General features: G+C 36.6%; 2 protein-coding genes across 2 annotated transcripts; both read left to right on the top strand.

Moving 5' to 3' along the window:
* Positions 1–1,266: 1,266 nt before the first annotated feature.
* On the top strand, positions 1,267–3,947 carry LOC132849899 (E3 ubiquitin-protein ligase TRIM39-like). Its single transcript, XM_060875916.1, has 6 exons — positions 1,267–1,896; positions 2,181–2,276; positions 2,366–2,596; positions 2,722–2,744; positions 2,831–2,949; positions 3,403–3,947. Exons 1-6 carry the CDS (start codon positions 1,498–1,500, stop codon positions 3,945–3,947), a joined length of 1,413 nt encoding a protein of 470 aa, XP_060731899.1. The 5' UTR covers positions 1,267–1,497.
* A 9,466-nt stretch (positions 3,948–13,413) lies between these two features.
* On the top strand, positions 13,414–16,614 carry LOC132850529 (E3 ubiquitin-protein ligase TRIM35-like). The gene is made up of 6 exons (XM_060877171.1): positions 13,414–13,503; positions 13,599–13,841; positions 14,819–15,049; positions 15,178–15,200; positions 15,287–15,405; positions 16,000–16,614. Exons 1-6 carry the CDS (start codon positions 13,414–13,416, stop codon positions 16,542–16,544), a joined length of 1,251 nt encoding a protein of 416 aa, XP_060733154.1. The 3' UTR covers positions 16,545–16,614.
* Positions 16,615–19,473: the final 2,859 nt, after the last annotated feature.

The following is a 19,473-nucleotide window of genomic DNA, read 5'->3' as shown; positions in this document are numbered from 1 at the left end:
TACCATGCATGTCTTTGGACCGGGGGAGTACCCGGAGGAAACCCCCGAGGCACGGGGAGAACATGCAAACTCCACACACACAAGGTGGAGGCGGGAATCGAACCCCGACCCTGGAGGTGTGAGGCGAACGTGCTAACCACTAAGCCACCGTGCACCCCATTTTTATTTATGCCCGATTTAATCTTTAATCACTGGATAAATTTGTTACAGAATTATGGTTAATTATTTTATACTTAATAATTAAAAATAAGAATTATATTCTCCATCATTGTAAAATTAGTTATATTTAATTTTACAGCAGACACCCTTATCCAGAGTGACTTACAACTGAGGGTTACGGGCCTTGCTCAGGGGCCCAGCAGTGGCAGCTTGGTGGACCTGGGGTTCGAACCCATGACCTTCCGATCAGTAGCCCAACACCTTAACCACCTTAATCCTTAATCAGATTAAGGAGCAGTTTGAGAAGTTTCATTATGAGATGAAGAACTGAGAGAGGAAGAGGAGCATAAGAGTCAGATGATGAAGGAGAAGATGAGCAGAGACATATCATCTCTTTCAGACACATTCTGTCAGGAATGACTGGAACTATTCCCTACCTGGACACGAGGGGTACATTCTGGCAGATTTTGTGTCATGTGTCTTGTGCCATGTGTTTTTTTTTTTTTTGTTTTGTATCACCTGTGTTTGCTCCCCCATTCCTTATGCTTTCCCGGTATCTGCACACCTGTTCCTTGTGTTTCAATGATTGTCACCCCATTTATACAGGTTGTCTTGTGTCTGTTTGTTGCTGAGTCCTTGTCTCTTGTATCTGTGTTTGTGTTCCTGTGTTCCGTTTCCAGTTTCCTAGTGTTTCTAGCCCTCTGCCATTTTTCCCCTTAAATCAACTCCTTTTATTGTTATCCCTACATTTGGGTCATTTTACCCTGTTAAAACACCCCAGTTCAATGTCACAGTCAGAGCCAAAGAAGAGGAGAAGAGCGCTGAAGACATCCTGTTTGAACAAATGAGGATCATTTAGTCAGTATTTATACTGTGAGAAAGTAAAACTTCTTTCCAGCATCAGAAACATCGAAAGCTCTGTTCCCAGAACCTAGAATAAAGTGTCTATAAAATGAGTGACAGGAAGTGTTTCTAATAACAAACAAGTATTTTAGAGCAGATATCAGTTTTTTAAAAGAGTGTGCTGTTTCTGATGACTGTAACAGGTTATAACACGTCTCTAAAACTCCTCCTATTAAGGAAGTGTGGAGTCTGAGACGACTACAGTCCTTCATATACAGCCTGCAGTCTTCTGCTCTGGTGAGTTTAGGTTAAATTTTATTCTTATTATTTATTTGTTTATGGAGAAACCCGAGTCTCATTTTTAGCACTGTGAAAGTAAGTGATTAAAAACTGGAACTACAAAGTCAAGTATTAACAAACCTAATATCAGTGTGTTAATTTTCAACAAATTTTGAGGGTTGGGACTGGAGAGAACAACAACAGCAGTAAAGTAAAATGGCTTCTAAGTTCTCAGAGAAGGATTTCTCCTGTTCTGTGTGCTGTGACATCTTCAAGGATCCTGTTGTTCTGCACTGCAGTCACAGTGTGTGTAAAGTGTGTTTGCAGCAGTTCTGGGAGACCAAAGGATCCAGAGAATGTCCTGTTTGTAGGACAAAGTCATCTATGAATGATCCTCCCATGAGTCTGGTCTTAAAGAACCTGTGTGAGACTTTCTTACAGGAGAGAAGTCAGAGATCTTCATCAGTATCTGAAACAGTCTGCAGTCTGCACAGTGAGAAACTCAAACTCTTCTGTCTGGATGATCAACAGCCGGTGTGTTTGGTGTGTCGGGATTCAAGAAAACACACCAACCACAAATTCTGCCCCATTGATGAGGCAGTAACAGACTGTAAGGTAAATAAAATGTACATTTGAGGTTATGGTGCACTATAGATAGATTGTGTAATTAAAAAAAAAACATTGCAAATGCATTTGATCAATTTAGCTTCTCATAATTTTCTTTTAGAAGTTCATTTGAATGTTTTTGTAAGAAAATATAAGAAAACTGTCTCATGGTCATTAAAAACACATGTTTAACATTCTACAGTTCAATCCCCTTAATACTCAGTGATCTGAGTTAACAATGTGTACAATAAGAGCTGAAACACAGAGTCTCCATGTAGTGTAATTTATTTAAGGAGAAGCTCAAAACTGCACTGAAGCCCCTACAGGAGAAACTGAAGATCTTTACAGACTGTAAACTGAACTGGAGCCAGACTGCAGAACATATAAAGGTTACAATCAATTACATGGTTTTGATAGAATTCTATTCTCCATGGTTGTAAAATCAGTTATATTTAATTTAATTTCCTCTTCACTGCAGATTCAGGCCCAACACACAGAGCATCAGATTAAGGAGCAGTTTGAGAAGCTTCACCAGTTTCTACGAGATGAAGAGGCAGTCAGGATCGCTGCACTGAGAGTGGAAGAGGAGCAGAAGAGTCAGATGATGAAGGAGAAGATTGAGAAGCTGAACAGAGACATATCATCTCTTTCAGACACAATCATAGCCATAGAAGAGGAGATGGGAGCTGAAGACGTCCTGTTCTTCCAAGTGAGGATCATTTAGTCAGTATTTATACTGTGAGAAAGTAAAACTTTCCATCATCAGAAACATCACATTTCAGTGGTGTAAAAATGTAAATCATATCCACTGATATGTGCTTTGTTGTTTTCCAGAAGTACAAGGCCACAGTGAAAAGGTGAGTGATGTGGTTCCTGTCACTCTGCTTCTCTGTGTTTCTGAATCCAAAGCCACAGCAACACTGACTCCTGAATGTTTTTGCAGAGCCCAGTGCACACTGCAGCATCCAGAGGAGCTTTCAGGAGCACTGATCCATGTGGCAAAACATCTGGCCAACCTGAAGTTCAGAGTCTGGGAGAAGATGCAGGACACTGTCCAATACAGTAAGAGTCTTTCTTTCTTTCTTTCTTTCTTTCTTTCTTTCTTTCTTTCTTTCTTTCTTATTTGTGTGTATTATTATTATTATTATTATTATTATTATTATTATTATTATTATTATTATTATTATTATTATTTTGTACTCATGTAACATAAGGGAACTCTTATTTTAAAAGGCTTCTATTAGGTGTCAGACTGATCAGTGTTTGAAGTGTAAGCAGAGAAACTGAGTGAAAACATTGAGAGTTGTAGCGGCTTCCAGACGTTTTAGACTTATTATAGAATTTGAATTATATTGGTTGTGATTGGTTACATTTCTAACATTTCTAATTCAAGCACTCTGAAAATTGCAGTTATATTTGTTTATAAATGAATTGTGTGTGTGTGTGTGTGTGTGTGTGTGTGTGTGTGTGTGTGTGTGTGTGTGTGTGTGTGTGTGTGTGTGTGTGTGTTTTCAGCACCTGTAACTCTGGACCCCAACACTGTTCATCCTAATCTCATTGTATCTGATGATCTGACCAGTGTGAGAGTCAGTGATGAGAAACAGAAACTTCCAGATAATCCAGAGAGATTTGATAAACATTGGTGTATCCTGGGCTCTGAGGGCTTTAACTCAGGGACACACTGCTGGGATGTTGATGTTGGAGACAATACAGGCTGGTTTGTGGGTGTGATGACAGAATCTGCTCAGAGGAAGGAGAAAATATTCTCCCGAAGTGGTATGTGGTATGTGGGATATTATAAAGGTAAATATGGAGCAGGTTCTACACCACAGAAATCCACTCCCCTCTCAGTAGAACAGAAACTACAGAGGATCAGAATGAAACTGGACTGGGACAGAGGAAAGCTGTCATTCTCCAACCCTCTTACTAACACACACATACACACTTTCGCACACACATTTACTGACAAATTACTGCCATTCCTACGTGCAATTCGTAAAGAATGTCCTCTAATGATCGTCCCACTTCAGTGCTCTGTAAGACTGAATCAGATCAGTTAGAGCTTATTCACTTTACAGAGTGAACTGAACAGTTTATTGTAAAAAGTTTATCAAAGTGTTGTGGTGTTATTTTGACTCACTTTGACAATTTAATCAAAATAATGTCAATACACACACACACATGCACACACACACACACACACACACACACACACACACAAATATATATATATATATATATATATATATATATATATATATATATATATATATATATATATATATATTCTGAAATTTTCTTTCAATTTTGTAAATGAATGTGCTTGAGTAAAAATAACGACTTGTTGAATCAAAATAATGTGATTTTAATAATGATTTTAACTACATAGCACACCAAAAAAAAAAAAAACACAGGAGGAAATTAAAATAATTAAAGTCTCTTTACATGTAAAACATGATATCTGAAATAGATTGTTTAAATTCATTGATGTATTTTAAATCATTTGTAAAAACTGAGACTTTAAAAGCTTGTGTCTTTAATGTATTTGCACTTGTTAGTGCTGTGTTGTTAATGTTGGGTGAAATGTTTAGCTGGCTGTGTGTGTTATGTGTTAAACTGTGCAGTGGAGGAGAATTCAAGCTCTCGGTTTCTCTCCACCTGCAGTTTGTGGTTTTACAAACGTCAGAGAGATTTGTGACAAATTTCTAAACCATGGTATGGCAGGAGGAGACTCATTAATATTCATGAGTGTAACTTAATTAGCTACTGAGCTTGTTCAACCATTAACTGGTGTGATCGTTGAGAGAAACTGGGTGATGTGGAGATACTGGAGCATCCTGATGTTGGGTTGAAATAGCTGACTAAAAGTGAGAGTTAAACATGAATGTGAATTATTGTTAATAATAATATAACTATTACTAAGCTATTAAAGCTTAACTATTAAAAGTCTACAGAGTAATTAGTGGTCCACATATGAAGTGGGTCGTCCATCCAACATTAACATTTATAATTAACATGTGATGTTCAACAGAGACCAAGATTTATTTTGTAATCGATTCTGAGTTCAGCTTCTTCCAGCAAATTAGCATCAGATTCATTGAACACATCACAAATATTTCAGTCCCAACATATTTAATGTGTTTCAGTGTGCAGCTTTCTTTTAAAGTGAGATGTGACAATTCCAGCTGACGTCTTTTACACTTTTGCAGTGAGTACAGTGTGTGAATTGGATGGAGAGATGCTTAAGTTATGTTTATACTCAACAGATGTCTTTCTCTTGTGTCTGCTGAACATTTTGTTTCATTACCCAAGGATCAATAAACTGCAAATACCTGCAAATACTTATACATTTGTGGTAGAGATTTACATTAGGATGAAATAACTGAACAAAGACAGGATGTATTTCTGTAAGTCTAGAAATCTAAACCACAAATTAAAAAGTCATTGTACCTGTAACTGAGAGCAAACAGCACACCGTTTGTCTAAACAGAAAGCACTCAAAGTCCATAAAGTATTTTCTTCTTCTTCTTCTTCTTCTTCTTCTTCTTCTTCTTCTTCTTCTTTTTTAAGCCCATAATCGAGCTACCTGATAAGTAGCTTTTTAGGAGCAAAGAACAAACTTGACATGTTCCTAAAGATCTTTATAAATTTAACACAGTTAGAATTAGTAATAAAGTTGATTTTAACCCAGATAGGGATAATAATAAAGTTTTGTGTGAATATGTTCTAGAAGAATCTATTAGTTTGTTGGTTGCATACTTGTACATTTGTAGTTGTTTTAAAGAACTTTATTGCAAACAAATCAACAACACCACAATTCAAAACTATTCAATTCAAAAAACCTAGTCAGGGAGGATAAAAGTAGTGATGTGCGATACCACTTAATTCCTATTCGATCCGATACCAAGTAATACCCAGGCTGGTATTGCCGATACCGATACTGATACCAATACCTTTTATGTATTTTATGTGTAGTGTGATATGACAACTAGTTTAAAGTAAAGTAAAAAAGTAGTCTGTAGGCTTACCAATTCCAAATTATAGCTGCATAATGACAAGACAATAAACTACTCTCATATTATTTAATTATAAAGAAAATCTCAGACTTGTAAAACAGGTTGAAAATTACACACAAATAAAAAAAATTGACTCTTAACCTTGTCACAAAATATTCTATATCCACTTTTTGTTGTTCTTAACAAAAATGTAAATCAGGCACCCTTGAAAATAAGTACCTTCAATTTTTTTTTTTTTTTACAATAAACATAATAAACAGTTTTACAATAAACATAAACATTTGTTTTGAAACAAAATATTCTATATCCACTTTTTGTTGTTCTTTACAACACATGTAAATCAGGCACCTTTGAAAATGGTTAACTCAAATTGTTTTCACAAAACATTCTTGTTTACAAAAAAATAAATAGAAATGTGTGTAAATAGAGAAAATGTTAAACCTGAGCCTGTTCTGAAAACTGTCCTTATTCACAGGTTTTTGTTTAGGAATAAGAGCATGTTTAGAGCAAGTTTTCCCCTTGAGTCTGTTCCATTTTTTGCTCAGTACCTCGAATCGTAGCGGGAAAATAAAGGGCTGCAGCGGCCGGCTCCGTCACAGAGCCGCAGTGCACACACCTGACCGGCGAAGGAGAAGTAGTTCCTTCCCCTAATAGGATATAATTGGACTTTTCTGGTGACAGCAAGTTAATTATGATAACATAAACACTCACTCCAAATTACTGAGTTTAAATATCGACCTTTTTATATGAGAATTGATACTAGAGCAGGAGACGTTGGGATCGTAAATATCTTTAGTATTGATCCGGACATCACTAGATAAAAGTATCTAGCAAATAACAACAGATAAACAAACACACACACACACACACACACACATCGAAAATTCTAGCAGCCTTTGATTAAAAAATAATAATAAAAATAAAAATGAATGAATGCTGGCAGGTGTTTTATCATAGTCAGCTTTGTCATTGTTCCCATGTGTGTTGTGCCATGTCCTTCCTATTGTTCTGCTTTCCCGCCATGTCACCTTTTTCCCATCTACCCTGATGTTCTGCCCTCTATATATCTGTCTTGTTCTATCTGTTATTGTCAGTTGTTGTTTTATGTTCATTCTGTACGGTCTGGAGTCGGTGTGTTTTCTTCTGGAGTCGGTGTGTTATAGTTATGTTTTTGTTATATATATTTTTAATGTTTACATTGTATATGTACATTTACATTTACATTAACATTTACATCATTTGCAGATGCCCTTATCCAGAGTGATGTACAAAAGTGCTTAAGTCTCTATCATTGGATACATTAACATTGGTTCACTAGGTTACATACTTAGTTACATACTAAGATACCTTAGTGTCTAAAACTCTGTTCAATTTTTTTTTAATTTGATTTTATTATTACTTTTTTAAATATACATACATACAACAAACAGGGAGAAAGTGCTAATTGGTGTTTCATGAATAAGTAGGTCTTCAACTGCCGTTTGAAATTAGCCAGTGACTCAGCTGTCCGGACCTCTAGGGGAAATTCATTCCACCACCTCTGTGCCAGAACAGAAAAGAGTCTTGTAGTATACTTACCTCTTACCCTGAGAGATGGTGGTACCACTCGAGCAGTGCTGGTAGATCTGAGTGTGCAAGGTGCAGTGTGAGTTCTAGTCTTAATCTACTGTATATGTCGTAGTTCTAGTCTTGTAGTCTTCTCTAGTTTTGTTAATAAATTAGCACTTTTATTTTATCCTGCATATTGGACTGATTCTCTGTATGTGGGTGATTGAGACACAGAGATCTTGGTTCGAGCCCCACTTCAGGTGGCATCTCCTGTTACAGTGGTCAAATAAAAACCAAACCAAGGTATTTTAAAGTAAAGCAAAACTCAGGAAAGGAACTTTAGTTGAAAACAAGAATATCTGACAGAAATGTTTTATTAAAAGTCCAAAACAAATGCACAATTGTTTCTTTAGCAGAGTTACAGAAACAGCAGCTTAATGAAATAAACGATTTGACAGGAGAATATTTATACAATATTTAAATGAAATTTCACTCAGCTTGTTAATTAAAATATAGTTAGAAGTCCAGATTTTTTTCTAAGGTATACTATTGACAAAACCATCCCAGTATGACATCACATGAGGTACAGTGACAAAGAGTTGTTGAAAAAGTGCTCTGACTCTTTTATTGTTGTTACAGGAGACTGAGAAACCTCTTTTAAATCTATTTGTTTTATTGGGTTGAATATCTGACAGAACGAAGACACTCTCAGTTGCATAAGCAGACCTGAGGGAATGGAATCAAACACAATGAAGAATTCCTTTGCAGATACAGGAATGGAATAAGCAGAGAGAAATTCTGTCCAAGTATATAAGTACTTTTGGTATAAGGACTGTTGGGTTTAAGTAATTGACCAAGTATAATAATGTTATTGTTAAAACAATTAAAAAATGAACAAACAAAAAAAAAAAGAGTAACATCTGTCTGTCAAAATTAGAAAGTTTGATGGGGATCCTGGAAATGTGATAGTTACAAACCCACAATAAATTCAAACCACCTGTTTTAGAGAAACCATAGGAGGAGATGATTTCAAATAGAGTTAGCATCTGTCACGGAGCCACCAGGTCCTTCTCTCACTCACCAGCACTCACATTCCCCTGAGTACTAATCAGCATCACCTGCTCCGCATTCATCAATCAACACACACCCTATATAAGCCACTCTCAGTCACTCAGTCTTTGTCTGGTCTCGTATGTACTAATGAGATTTTTCCCCGCAGTCATTCAAGCTCCAGACTCCCTTTTGCTTCACAACAACCGGCTCTCCTTCCTTCTCCCCCGCCTTCGGGGCGATAGGATTATCCTCCTGCAACTACTAGTTCCCGTCAAGGATCCTGTCTCTCTTATCATCTGTGTTTTTCCCCAGCGTGTGTGATTTAGCGTGCTGCAACTTTGTTGTGCTTCATTTGCGTTCTAAGTGCAATACATCATCAATACACTTACCCCGGCCCGTGTCGTGTATATCATTACAGCATCATTTATCCTGAGCCAATTTATTTTAAATATATACTTCAGATTAGTCAGGAAAATTCACACGATAACATTAATTTATTCATTAAAAGGTTTTTATGTAATGAAACATTTTCCTCGACACAAAATCCAATAACATTTTGTCATTTTATTTAAAGTAACCTGATCAACATATAAAGAGAGAACTGCATAAGTAAGTCTGGAGAGATCTTTAGCCTTAGACAGCAAAATTCTGATTTTGCAGAAAAAGAGACCAAAGTCACATTTTCCCAATGCTTTTAGAATAAATTAATCCCCTCAGAGTCAAATGTTTGAAAAGAAATAAAACTGCCTGTCAATAAAGTCACAATAAATTAATAAATCTAAAACAAGCCTAATATTTTTTTTACTCTGTGTTGATTTTACTGTCATCTATAATTGAAATTAGGACATCTTTAACTCGTTTAGCAAAAAGTAAGGCCAAGAATTATAATCATTATTAAAAAGAGTTATACAGTAGGACACCAGTAGAAATAGAAAGTAAATCAATAGAAAGTTAATCTTTTTTCTTTTTGGTTTAGGTATCAGAGGGATGATGCCCTGAGTCATCGATGGTGGAAGAGACTCTTTTTGTAGACTTTCTTTGAAAAAGTCTGACAAGAGAGGTGCAAACATTTTAGAAATATCTGCAGTAAAACCATTATTTCCTGTTGGTTTATTATTTTTAGACTATTAATTGTTTGATACAGAAGTTCTAAGAGACCATGTGTTCAAGTGTCTGAACATTTACATCATCAACAAACTCTATTCTATCCTTTTCACCAAATTCATCCTTTCTAAAGTGCCCTGTGAGGTACACAACACTTCGTTATCACCGCTCTCTGAGCTCTTAAATATGACGCGAAGCTTCTGTCGACAGGAAACATCTTGAAGTCAGGTTTACGTACTCTCTCTGCCGGCCTTCATTACACTAGCCACCCAGCATTTCAACAGTTTGTTTTTGGGAAATTATTTTATATGACTAAGAGCTTCACATTGTATTTTATAAGAAAAAATGACAGAGGTCCAGACCTCTGAGATCTCATAGCTGACTATGGCCATAAATAGGATATCAAATGAGTAAAAGGTACACAGACTATTTAAACCCATTTGTAAATGTTTCACGTATATACATATTTCAACAGCGACTACCGAATATGGTTTTTGATGTACAGAATAACATGTCTGCAGAGTAGTTAACAAACTCTGATCCTCTGATTCAAAATATAACAAAATTAATAAATGAAAACACTTCCAGCTACAATTTCTTTGTAGATCCTCATGTCATAACAAAGGTTTTCTTTTGTCATTCACTTGACCAGACATCATCTAGCTTCAGGTGTTGGCTATTTTATTGTTAACTTGAATGTAGATTTAGCATAACATGAGAAATGGACTATTGTTTTTGTTAAAAACTATGATGCTCTTTTGTATTTCACTAAGCACAGCTTGTTTGATTATTTAGTAAATATATAATATATAATATTTATGCTATAAAATATAACAGGGTGTGTGGAGGCCTGTCAGCTTACCCCCTTTAAGGATCTCAACAGTATTAAAACTAATTCAATGTTCCATGTAGGATTAAGTCAATGTTAAGCTTAAAACCATACAGTTGTGACTTTAGTGAATGGCAAGTTTATCAATGGCGAGTTTGTGTACTATATGTATGTAAGTCCTGTATGTTATTTATAATGATTGTCTTGTCTTTATCTGGAACCACCCATAAACATCATCAAATGTATTAGGATGTGTTCAAGGATGAAAAGAAAGGAAAATATTTGTGTGTAAGAAAGTTGAGTCTGTTATTTGAAGTTTGCAGTCACAGGAATAGTGGAGTAATGCAGCAAATTGAGTAACTGTGATAATGTAAAGACCTAAAATGAGACTTTTACAAAGACGTATGTGTTCAGACATACCTTTCTGCTCAGTATGGTTCTAAAGCAACAATTTTTCTTACTGTATAAGTGTTCCTAATAAAAATGACTGGTGTATTTATGTAAACCAGGCTATATTTCTGAGATGGTAGTAAGCTGATTTGCTTATCGCTTTCACTGAAATTAAGGTCAGACTCTAAAATTACACCAAGATTTCTGACTTTATTTTGTGTCTTTAGACCCGTAGAGTCAAGGTTTGTGTTAACCTTGAGAATTTCATCTTTATTTCCGAATACAATGACTTCGGTTTTGTCTTTGTTTAACTGGAGGAAGTTTTGATGCATCCAACTGTTAATTTCATCAATGCACTTACATAGAGCATCAATGGGGCTGTAGTCATTAGGGGACAGGGCTAAGTATAGGGCTAAGTATGCGCCGCTTCTCTACAAATTAAAGAGAAGCGGTGCAAGAAGAGCCCTGTGGGACTCCACATGTCATGGATGTCCACTCAGATTTATGGTTACCTATGTTCACATAGTAACCTCTCCCTTTTAGGTATGATTTAAACCTTTTGAGGACCATCCCAGAAAGCCCTACCCAGTTTTCCAGTCTATGTAAGAGTATGGTGTGGTCTACCATGTCAAAGGCAGCACTAAGATCTAGTAGCACCAGCACTGATATTTTTACCTGAATCAGAGTTTAAGCGAATATCATTTATTATCTTTATGAGCACTGTCTCTGTGCTGTGATGTTGGCGGAAACCAGATTGAAAATTGTCCAGATAGCCATTTGAGTTTAAGAATTTGTTCAGCTGATTGAAAACAACCTTTTCAATGATCTTGCCTATAAAAGGAAGATTTGAGATTGGTCTGTATTTGCTAAGTATGGTTTTGTCTAGGTTACTCTTTTTAGGAGAGGCTTAACAACTGCCGTTTTTAGGGACTCTGGAAAAGTGCCTGTGAGCAGAGAGGTATTTACTATTTTTAAGAGGTCAGTTTCTAAGCAGTTAAGTACCTTTTTGAGAAAGGATGTGGGGAGGGTGTCAAGGCTGCAAGTTGATGCTTTAAGATGTTGTACTGTTTCTTCTAAAGTTTTTATATCAATTATGTCAAATTCTGAGAAAATGATAAATTTCTGAGGTTGTTGTAATGAGGTCTGACTGACCACTTTACCATATAAGGCCGTATTTATTGCCATTCTGATATTACTGATTTTCTCAGAGAAAAAGGTTGCAAACTCATTGCATTTGTTGTCAGAGAGCATTTCACTAGGAACTTGATTTGGGGGGTTTGTTAGTCTCTCTACAGTAGCAAAAAGAGTGCGAGTGTTGTTTATGTTGTTGTTTATAATGTTTGAGAAGAAGATCTGTCTAGCTGTGCCTAGTTCTACATTGAAAGCACGAAGACTGTCCTTATAGATGCTATAATGTACTTCAAGTTTTATTTTCCACCACATACGTTCAGCTTTTCTGCATGTTCTTTTCATGCTCTGTACAGCTGTTGTGTTTCTCCAAGGTGCTTTACGTCTGCCAGTGATCATCCTGACCTTTACTGGAGCTATACCATCAATAGCATCTTTAACCTTTATGTTAAAATTTTCAAGGAGAACATCAACAGAGTCTGCCGATATGTTTGGCAACATTGATATAGCATTCATAAATACCTCAATGGTGTTTTCATTTATGAACCTATTTTTTGACATAGACAGATCTAGCATCAGTGGCAGAACAGATCAATAAATCAAAGTAAACACAGAAATGGACAGATAGCGCTTCATCCTTGATAACAGTGGATGAAATGTTTAGACCCTTGCTAATGAGCAGATCAAGCGTGTCCCCTATTGTGTGTAGGACCTTGCACGTGCTGGGTCAGATCAAAACTTTTTAAAACATTTAACAGTTCAATTGCAGTATTGTTTTCTGCATTGTCTATATGAATGTTGAAATCTCCAGCAATAACAAAATAATCAAATTCAGAGGAGATTATTGATAAAAGTTTTGTGAATTCATCAACAAAAGTTGGGGTGTATTTGGGAGGCCTATAAATAATTGTAAACAGAAAGCGTGGTGTACCTTTTAGAGCAATACACAAATATTCAAAAGACTGGTAATCACCAAGTAACACTTGCTTGCATTGAAAGGCATCTTTGAATAAAGCAGCTATTCCTCCACCTCTTCTAACAGCTCTACAGACACTTATAAAAGTAAAGTTGGGTGGGGCTGATTCATTGAGGACTGTAGCGCTGCAGCTGTCATCTAACCAGGTTTCATTTAGAAACATGAAGTCCAGGTTGTTAGTGGTGATAAGATCATTAACTAAAAATGATTTGTTCTTTAATGAACGGATGTTCAGAAGTGCTAATTTAACAGTAACTGGTTTTGGCACTGTATCCATCCATCAGAATGACGTCTAATAGGCAGTAGATTTGATAGAATTGTCGTGCGGCTGGAGAGGGCCTTCGTCTTTCTATCACATTTCAAGACAGAGATAGGGAAAGCTAAAGGGACATTGGGCTCCCACGTGTTCTGAAAACATTTCTGATTGTTACTGCTGTCATAGCGGGGACCCAACACATATCAGTTACCAATGCTGTTTGCAGATGAGGGCTGGTGTGATCACTGACATTGAGGCAGAGGACAGAGTGCTCTCTCAGATGGAGGAGGAGGGCAGGCTGGGCCCGGAGGCTTTGGTGGTTGTGGAGCCCGCCGTTTCTTGGTTGATATTTGGGGACTCGCAGCAATAGAAGTTCCAGCAGATACCAGTTTCTCCATTTTCTCTGAAAAGCACAGAAGTGGTGATGTTGGAGAGAAGGAGAGAGAGTGTGACGACATCAGCTGTGATTCTGGTGTTCCTGGAGGCTGGGGAGTGTTATCTTGTTTTTCCTGGTTGTTATCCATAGAAACGTCCTTGGGTGTTGATTCACCATCCAGCTGTAGTGAGGTCCTTGCTTCCAATGTTTCTGATAATAGAGTCACCCACTATCAGCGTGCTTGGCTTGGCTGCTGTCTGAGTGGAGCGCCGCTGCCTGTATGATATTGAGCATCTGTTAGCTGTTAGCTACTGGCTGATGTGATCTGTGTCCATTTACATTTGGGGATTCTTTGCCCAAACTCACTAGTGCTTCAAATCTATTTTCAATCCGCACAGGGGGTGGTACAATACCAGTAGATGATGCTAATGCAGCAATTTGTGATACTCGTGACAGTCTAATGTCTTGAACACCTTTGGGTCTCGCACCCTGTTTATGCCATCAGTTTGTGTCCTCAATTACTTTAGTTTTCTCTGAGCCCACTATGACCTGTTTAAAAGCATTAGGTTCACAGGACTCACCAGCTTTATGTTGAGAGGGACCACGATGAAGCTCTGCTGTATGTTCTGGCAGGGTCGGCAACACCACAAGTAACTTTGTTTCGAGAACTGCAATCTTTTGTAGAAGTCTGTTGCAGTTTGAGCAGCAGGTGGATTGAGATCCAAAAGAAGGCATTTTCTCTTCTGTTCGAGTGTGGACAGCTGTGTTGTCCTGATTTAGGATTGTAAACTGCCGGCAATAGCAGACTGGTAGACCGCTATGACAAATTCCCCAAGTTGTTGAATATTCCAAATATCAATATAGTTCCAGGAATTTGTAGTTTTAGTGTAAGTGCCCAATTGTCTAGTTTGAGCACTGTGCTGAACTGCTGGTAGTTAAATCAAAAGATAAAAGCGAAACAGCAAAAGCGCAAAGCACAGAGCGCAAGTAAAAGCGTCCGAACAGTAGCAAAGCAGGAAGCAGAACTTTTTATACTATTTATAATAGAATATTTGAATGGACCTACCTATGCTCATGAAGCTCTGCCACAATAACCTAGATTAAAATGAATGACAGAAGGAGCATCCAAACACAAACAAAACCAGAACTCAGTTTTCCAAAAGGAATTTCTCTTTTTTTTTATGGTTTTGATAGAATTATATTCTCTATAATTGTAAAATCAGTTATATTTCATTTAATTTCCTCTTCACTGCAGGTTCAGGCCCAACACACAGAGCATCAGATTAAGGAAGAGTTTGAGAAACTTCACCAGTTTCTACGAGATGAAGAGGCAGTCAGGATCGCTGCACTGAGAGAGGAAGAGGAGCAGAAGAGTCAGATGATGAAGGAGAAGATTGAGAAGTTGAGCAGAGACATATCATCTCTTTCAGACACAATCAGAGCCATAGAAGAGGAGATGAGAGTTGAAGGCATCCTGTTCTTACAAGTGAGGATCATTTAGTTAGTATTTATACTGTGAGAAAGTAAAACTTCTTTCCATCATCAGAAACGTCACATTTCAGTGGTGTAAAAATGTAAATCATATCCACTGATATGTGCTTTGTTGTTTTCCAGAACTACAAGGCCACAGTGAAAAGGTGAGTGATGTGGTTCCTGTCTCTCTGCTTCTCTGTGTTTCTGAATCCAAAGCCACAGCAACACTGAGTCCTGAATGTTTTTGCAGAGCCCAGTGCACACTGCAGCATCCAGAGGAGCTTTCAGGAGCACTGATCCATGTGGCAAAACATCTTGCCAACCTGAAGTTCAGAGTCTGGGAGAAGATGCAGGACACTGTCCAATACAGTAAGAGTCTTTCTTTCTTTCTTTCTTTCTTTCTTTCTTTCTTTCTTTTTTCTTTCTTTCTTTCTTTTTTCTCTTTTTCTTTCTTTCTTTCTTTCATTTTTCTGAGTTTGCTTAGTAAAACAAAACTGATAATAAAAAAAACAATATATTATTATTATTATTATTATTATTATTATTATTATTATTATTATTATTATTATTATTATTATTATGTTCATTTGTACTCATGTAACATAAGGGAACTCTTATTCTGAAAGGCTTCTATTAGGTGTCAGACTGATCAGTGTTTGAAGTGTAAGCAGAGAAACTGAGTGAAAACATGGAGAGTTGTAGCAGCTTACAGACGTTTTAGAGTTATTATAGAAATTTAAATATTATAAAGATTTGTTACATTTCTAATTTAAGCAAATTATTGCAGTTATTATTGCTCTGAAAATTGCAGTTATATTTGTTTATTAATGAATTTTGTAATATTAGCTAGTTCCATGTTAATGTAATGTTATCCTAGCCCTCTGTGTGTGTGTGTGTGTGTGTGTGTGTGTGTGTGTGTGTGTGTGTGTGTGTGTGTGTGTGTGTGTGTGTGTGTGTTTTCAGCACCTGTAACTCTGGACCCCAACACTGTTCATCCTAAACTCATTGCATATGATGATCTGACCAGTGTGAGATTCAGTGATGAGAGACAAAAACTTCCAGATAATCCAGAGAGATTTGATAAACATTGGTGTATCCTGGGCTCTGATGGCTTTAACTCAGGGACACACTGCTGGGATGTTGATGTTGGAGACTGTACAGTCTGGTATGTGGGTGTGATGACAGAATCTGCTCAGAGGAAGGGGAGGATATTCTCCAGTAGTGGAATCTGGCATGTGCGGTATTATAAAGGCAAATATGGAGCACGTTCTACACCACAGACATTGACTCCACTCTCAATAGAACAGAAACTACAGAGGATCAGAGTGAAACTGGACTGGGACAGAGGAAAGCTGTCATTCTCTGACCCTCTTACTAACACACACGTACACACTTTCACACACACATTTACTGGTAAATTACTGCCATATCTATGTGTTTTTGCTAATGAATCTCCTCTAAAGATCCTCCCACTTCAGTGCTCTGTAAGAGTGAATCAGATCAGTTAGAGCTCATATTGTTTTATTCCAGTTTATTAATGAAATGTTGCAGATTAAAAGATTCAGATTCTTTGTGAAAGTTTGTTGAAATTTGAAAGCACTGAACAGTTCATTGTGAAAAGTTTATTAGTCCTGTGGCATTTGTAAACAACCATAAGTATATTTTGTTACAGGAAAGGCGATTGTCTTTTATTTTGAGATTTTTGTATTGCACTGGTTGACTTCCGGACTTAAGCTACGCCCTTTTTTTGTTTACGATGCGCGCGCGCCCTGGCTAGTGCAGTTTATAGTATAGCTTGGTATCCAAAATACGGCAATAACTTCGACCCTGAGCCGTGGTTAATGTCTAATTCACACTTGCAGCCCCTCAGAAGAGGCAAAAGATGTTAAATAAGTTGAGATATGAGCATTTTGTACGTTAATGTGTTCGTTTTGCACAAATGTAAGACAGCAGATTGTGAACAATGTTAGCTGATCAGTTACATGTCTTATGTTGGTGATATGGTGAATGGATTAATGTTCATAAAGGATTAAACATCATAAAACCATCAGTAAAAGTCTCATCCTTGTTCGGGTTGCATGCTACAGCGTTATTACGGTTACGGTTCAGCCCGGACATTTGGCCATGTGCTTCTGTTTATGTTCTGTATCACGTGTCTGCCCCGCCCTTGTTTACTCTTCCCCGTCTCTACACACCTGTTCCCTATGTGTTCATTGTCATGTCTATTTAACCGTGCTGCGTTGCCGATGGCAGGGCGAGATCATTGTCAGTGTACCCCGTCCTTTGTCCTGTTTAGTTGTCGTCATTGTTCCTGTTACACAAAATAATGACTTGTTTAAAATGAAGAGTTAGTAGATCAAAATAAAGTGATATTAATTTAAAATAACTACTACAAAAATTAAATAAATAAATAAACCACAGGAGGAAATTAAAATCATTAAAGTCTCTAAATGTAGAACATGATATCTGAAATAGATTATTTAAATTTATTGATGTATTTTAAATCATTTGTAATAACCTAAGACTTTAAACGCTTGTGTCTTTACACAATACAGTATATTACTTTAATATAAAGTATTATACTTTGTATTTGTACTTGTTAGTGCTATGTTGTTAATGTTGGGTGAAATGTTTAGCTGGCTGTGTGTGTTATGTGTTAAACTGTGCAGTGGAAGAGAATTCAAGCTCTCAGTTTCCCTCCACCTGCAGTTTGTGGTTTTACAAACATCAGATAGATTTGTGACAAATATCCAAACCTTGCAAGGCAGGAGGAGACTCATTAATATTCATGAGCGTAACTTCTTTAACTACTGAGCTTGTTCAAACATTAACTGGTGTGATCATTGAGAGAAACTGGGTGATGTGGAGATACTGGAGCATCCCGATGTAGGGTTGAAATAGCTGACTAAAAGTGAGAGTTAAACACAAGTGTGAATTATTGTTAATAATAATATAACTATTACTAAGTAAAAGTCTACAGAGTAATTAGTGGTCCACATATGAAGTGGGTCGTCCATCCTGCATATTAACATTTATACAGTAATTAACATGTGATGTTCAACAGAGTCAAAGATTTATTTTGTAACAGATTCTGAGTTCAGCTTCTTCCAACAAATTAGCATCAGATTCATTGAACACATCACAAATATTTCAGTCCCAACATATTTAATGTGTTTCAGTGTGCAGCTTTCTTTTAAAGTGAGATGTGACAATTCCAGCTGACGTCTTTTACACTTTTTCAGTGAGTACAGTGTGTGAATTGGATGGAGAGATGCGTATTTTATGTTTACACTAAACAGATGTCTTGCTCTTGTGTCTGCTGAACATTTTCTTTTATTACTTAAGAATCAATAAACTGCAAATAAATACCTACTTTGTGGTAGAGATTTACATTAGGAAGAAATAACTGAACAAAGACAGGATGTATTTCTGTAAGTCTAGAACTCTAAACCACAAATTAAAAAGTCATTGTACCTGTAACTGAGAGCAAACAGCACTTTCTTCTTCTTCTTCTTCTTCTTCTTCTTCTTCTTCTTCTAAAAAAGCCCATAATCGAGTTACCTGGTAAGTAGCTTTTTAGGAGCAAAGAACAAGTTTGACATGTTCCTAAAGATAAATTTAACCCAGTTAGAATTAGTAATAAAGTTGTACTTGATTGTAACCCAGATAGGGATACTAATAAAGTTTTGTGTGAATATGTTCTAGAAGAATCTGTTTGTTTGCTGGTTGTTTTTTTGTTGTTGTTTTTAAATAACTTTAGTGCAAACAAAACAAGAACAACACAATTCAAAACAATTAAATAAAAAAAAAACTTAGTCAGGGAGGATAAAAGAAACTAACAACTAGAAACACACATGGTTGATCGAGACTACCACAGAGATCTGGGTTCGAGCCCCACTTCAGGCGGCATCTCCTGTTACAGTGGTCAAAGAAACCAAAACAGTGTATTTGAAAGAAAAACATTTTTAAATCTCAATGAAATAAAGGACTTGACAGGAGAATATTTATACAGCAATTTAAATGATATCCCTCATCTTCTTAATTAAAATATATTTAGAATTCCAGATTTTTTTCCAGAGTATATTATTGACAAAACCATCCCAGTATGACATCACACTGTACATCACATGAGGTACAGTGACAAAAAGTTGTTGAAAAAGTGCTCTGACTCTTTTATTGTTGTTACAGGAGACTGAGAAATTTCTTTTAAATCTATTTGTTTTATTGGGTTGAATATCTGACAGAACAGAAGCTGAGAAGAAGACACTCTCTGTAAAGTAAAATGGAATAAATGAAATTTGTTACACTGTCATTTAAAAAAAATTATTATATGAATTATAAAATATACAGTCCAGATTGTAAGCAGTTTCAGGATGACCTACTCTATGCTCATAATAAAGAGAATAATTGATTTTCAAATTCACTATATCCGTCAAT

The sequence above is a fragment of the Tachysurus vachellii genome, chromosome 8 (assembly GCF_030014155.1).
Source record: "Tachysurus vachellii isolate PV-2020 chromosome 8, HZAU_Pvac_v1, whole genome shotgun sequence".
Lineage (NCBI taxonomy): Eukaryota > Metazoa > Chordata > Actinopteri > Siluriformes > Bagridae > Tachysurus > Tachysurus vachellii.
Note: the sequence above shows the minus strand (reverse complement) of the source record. Positions and strands in the feature narration are given on the sequence as shown.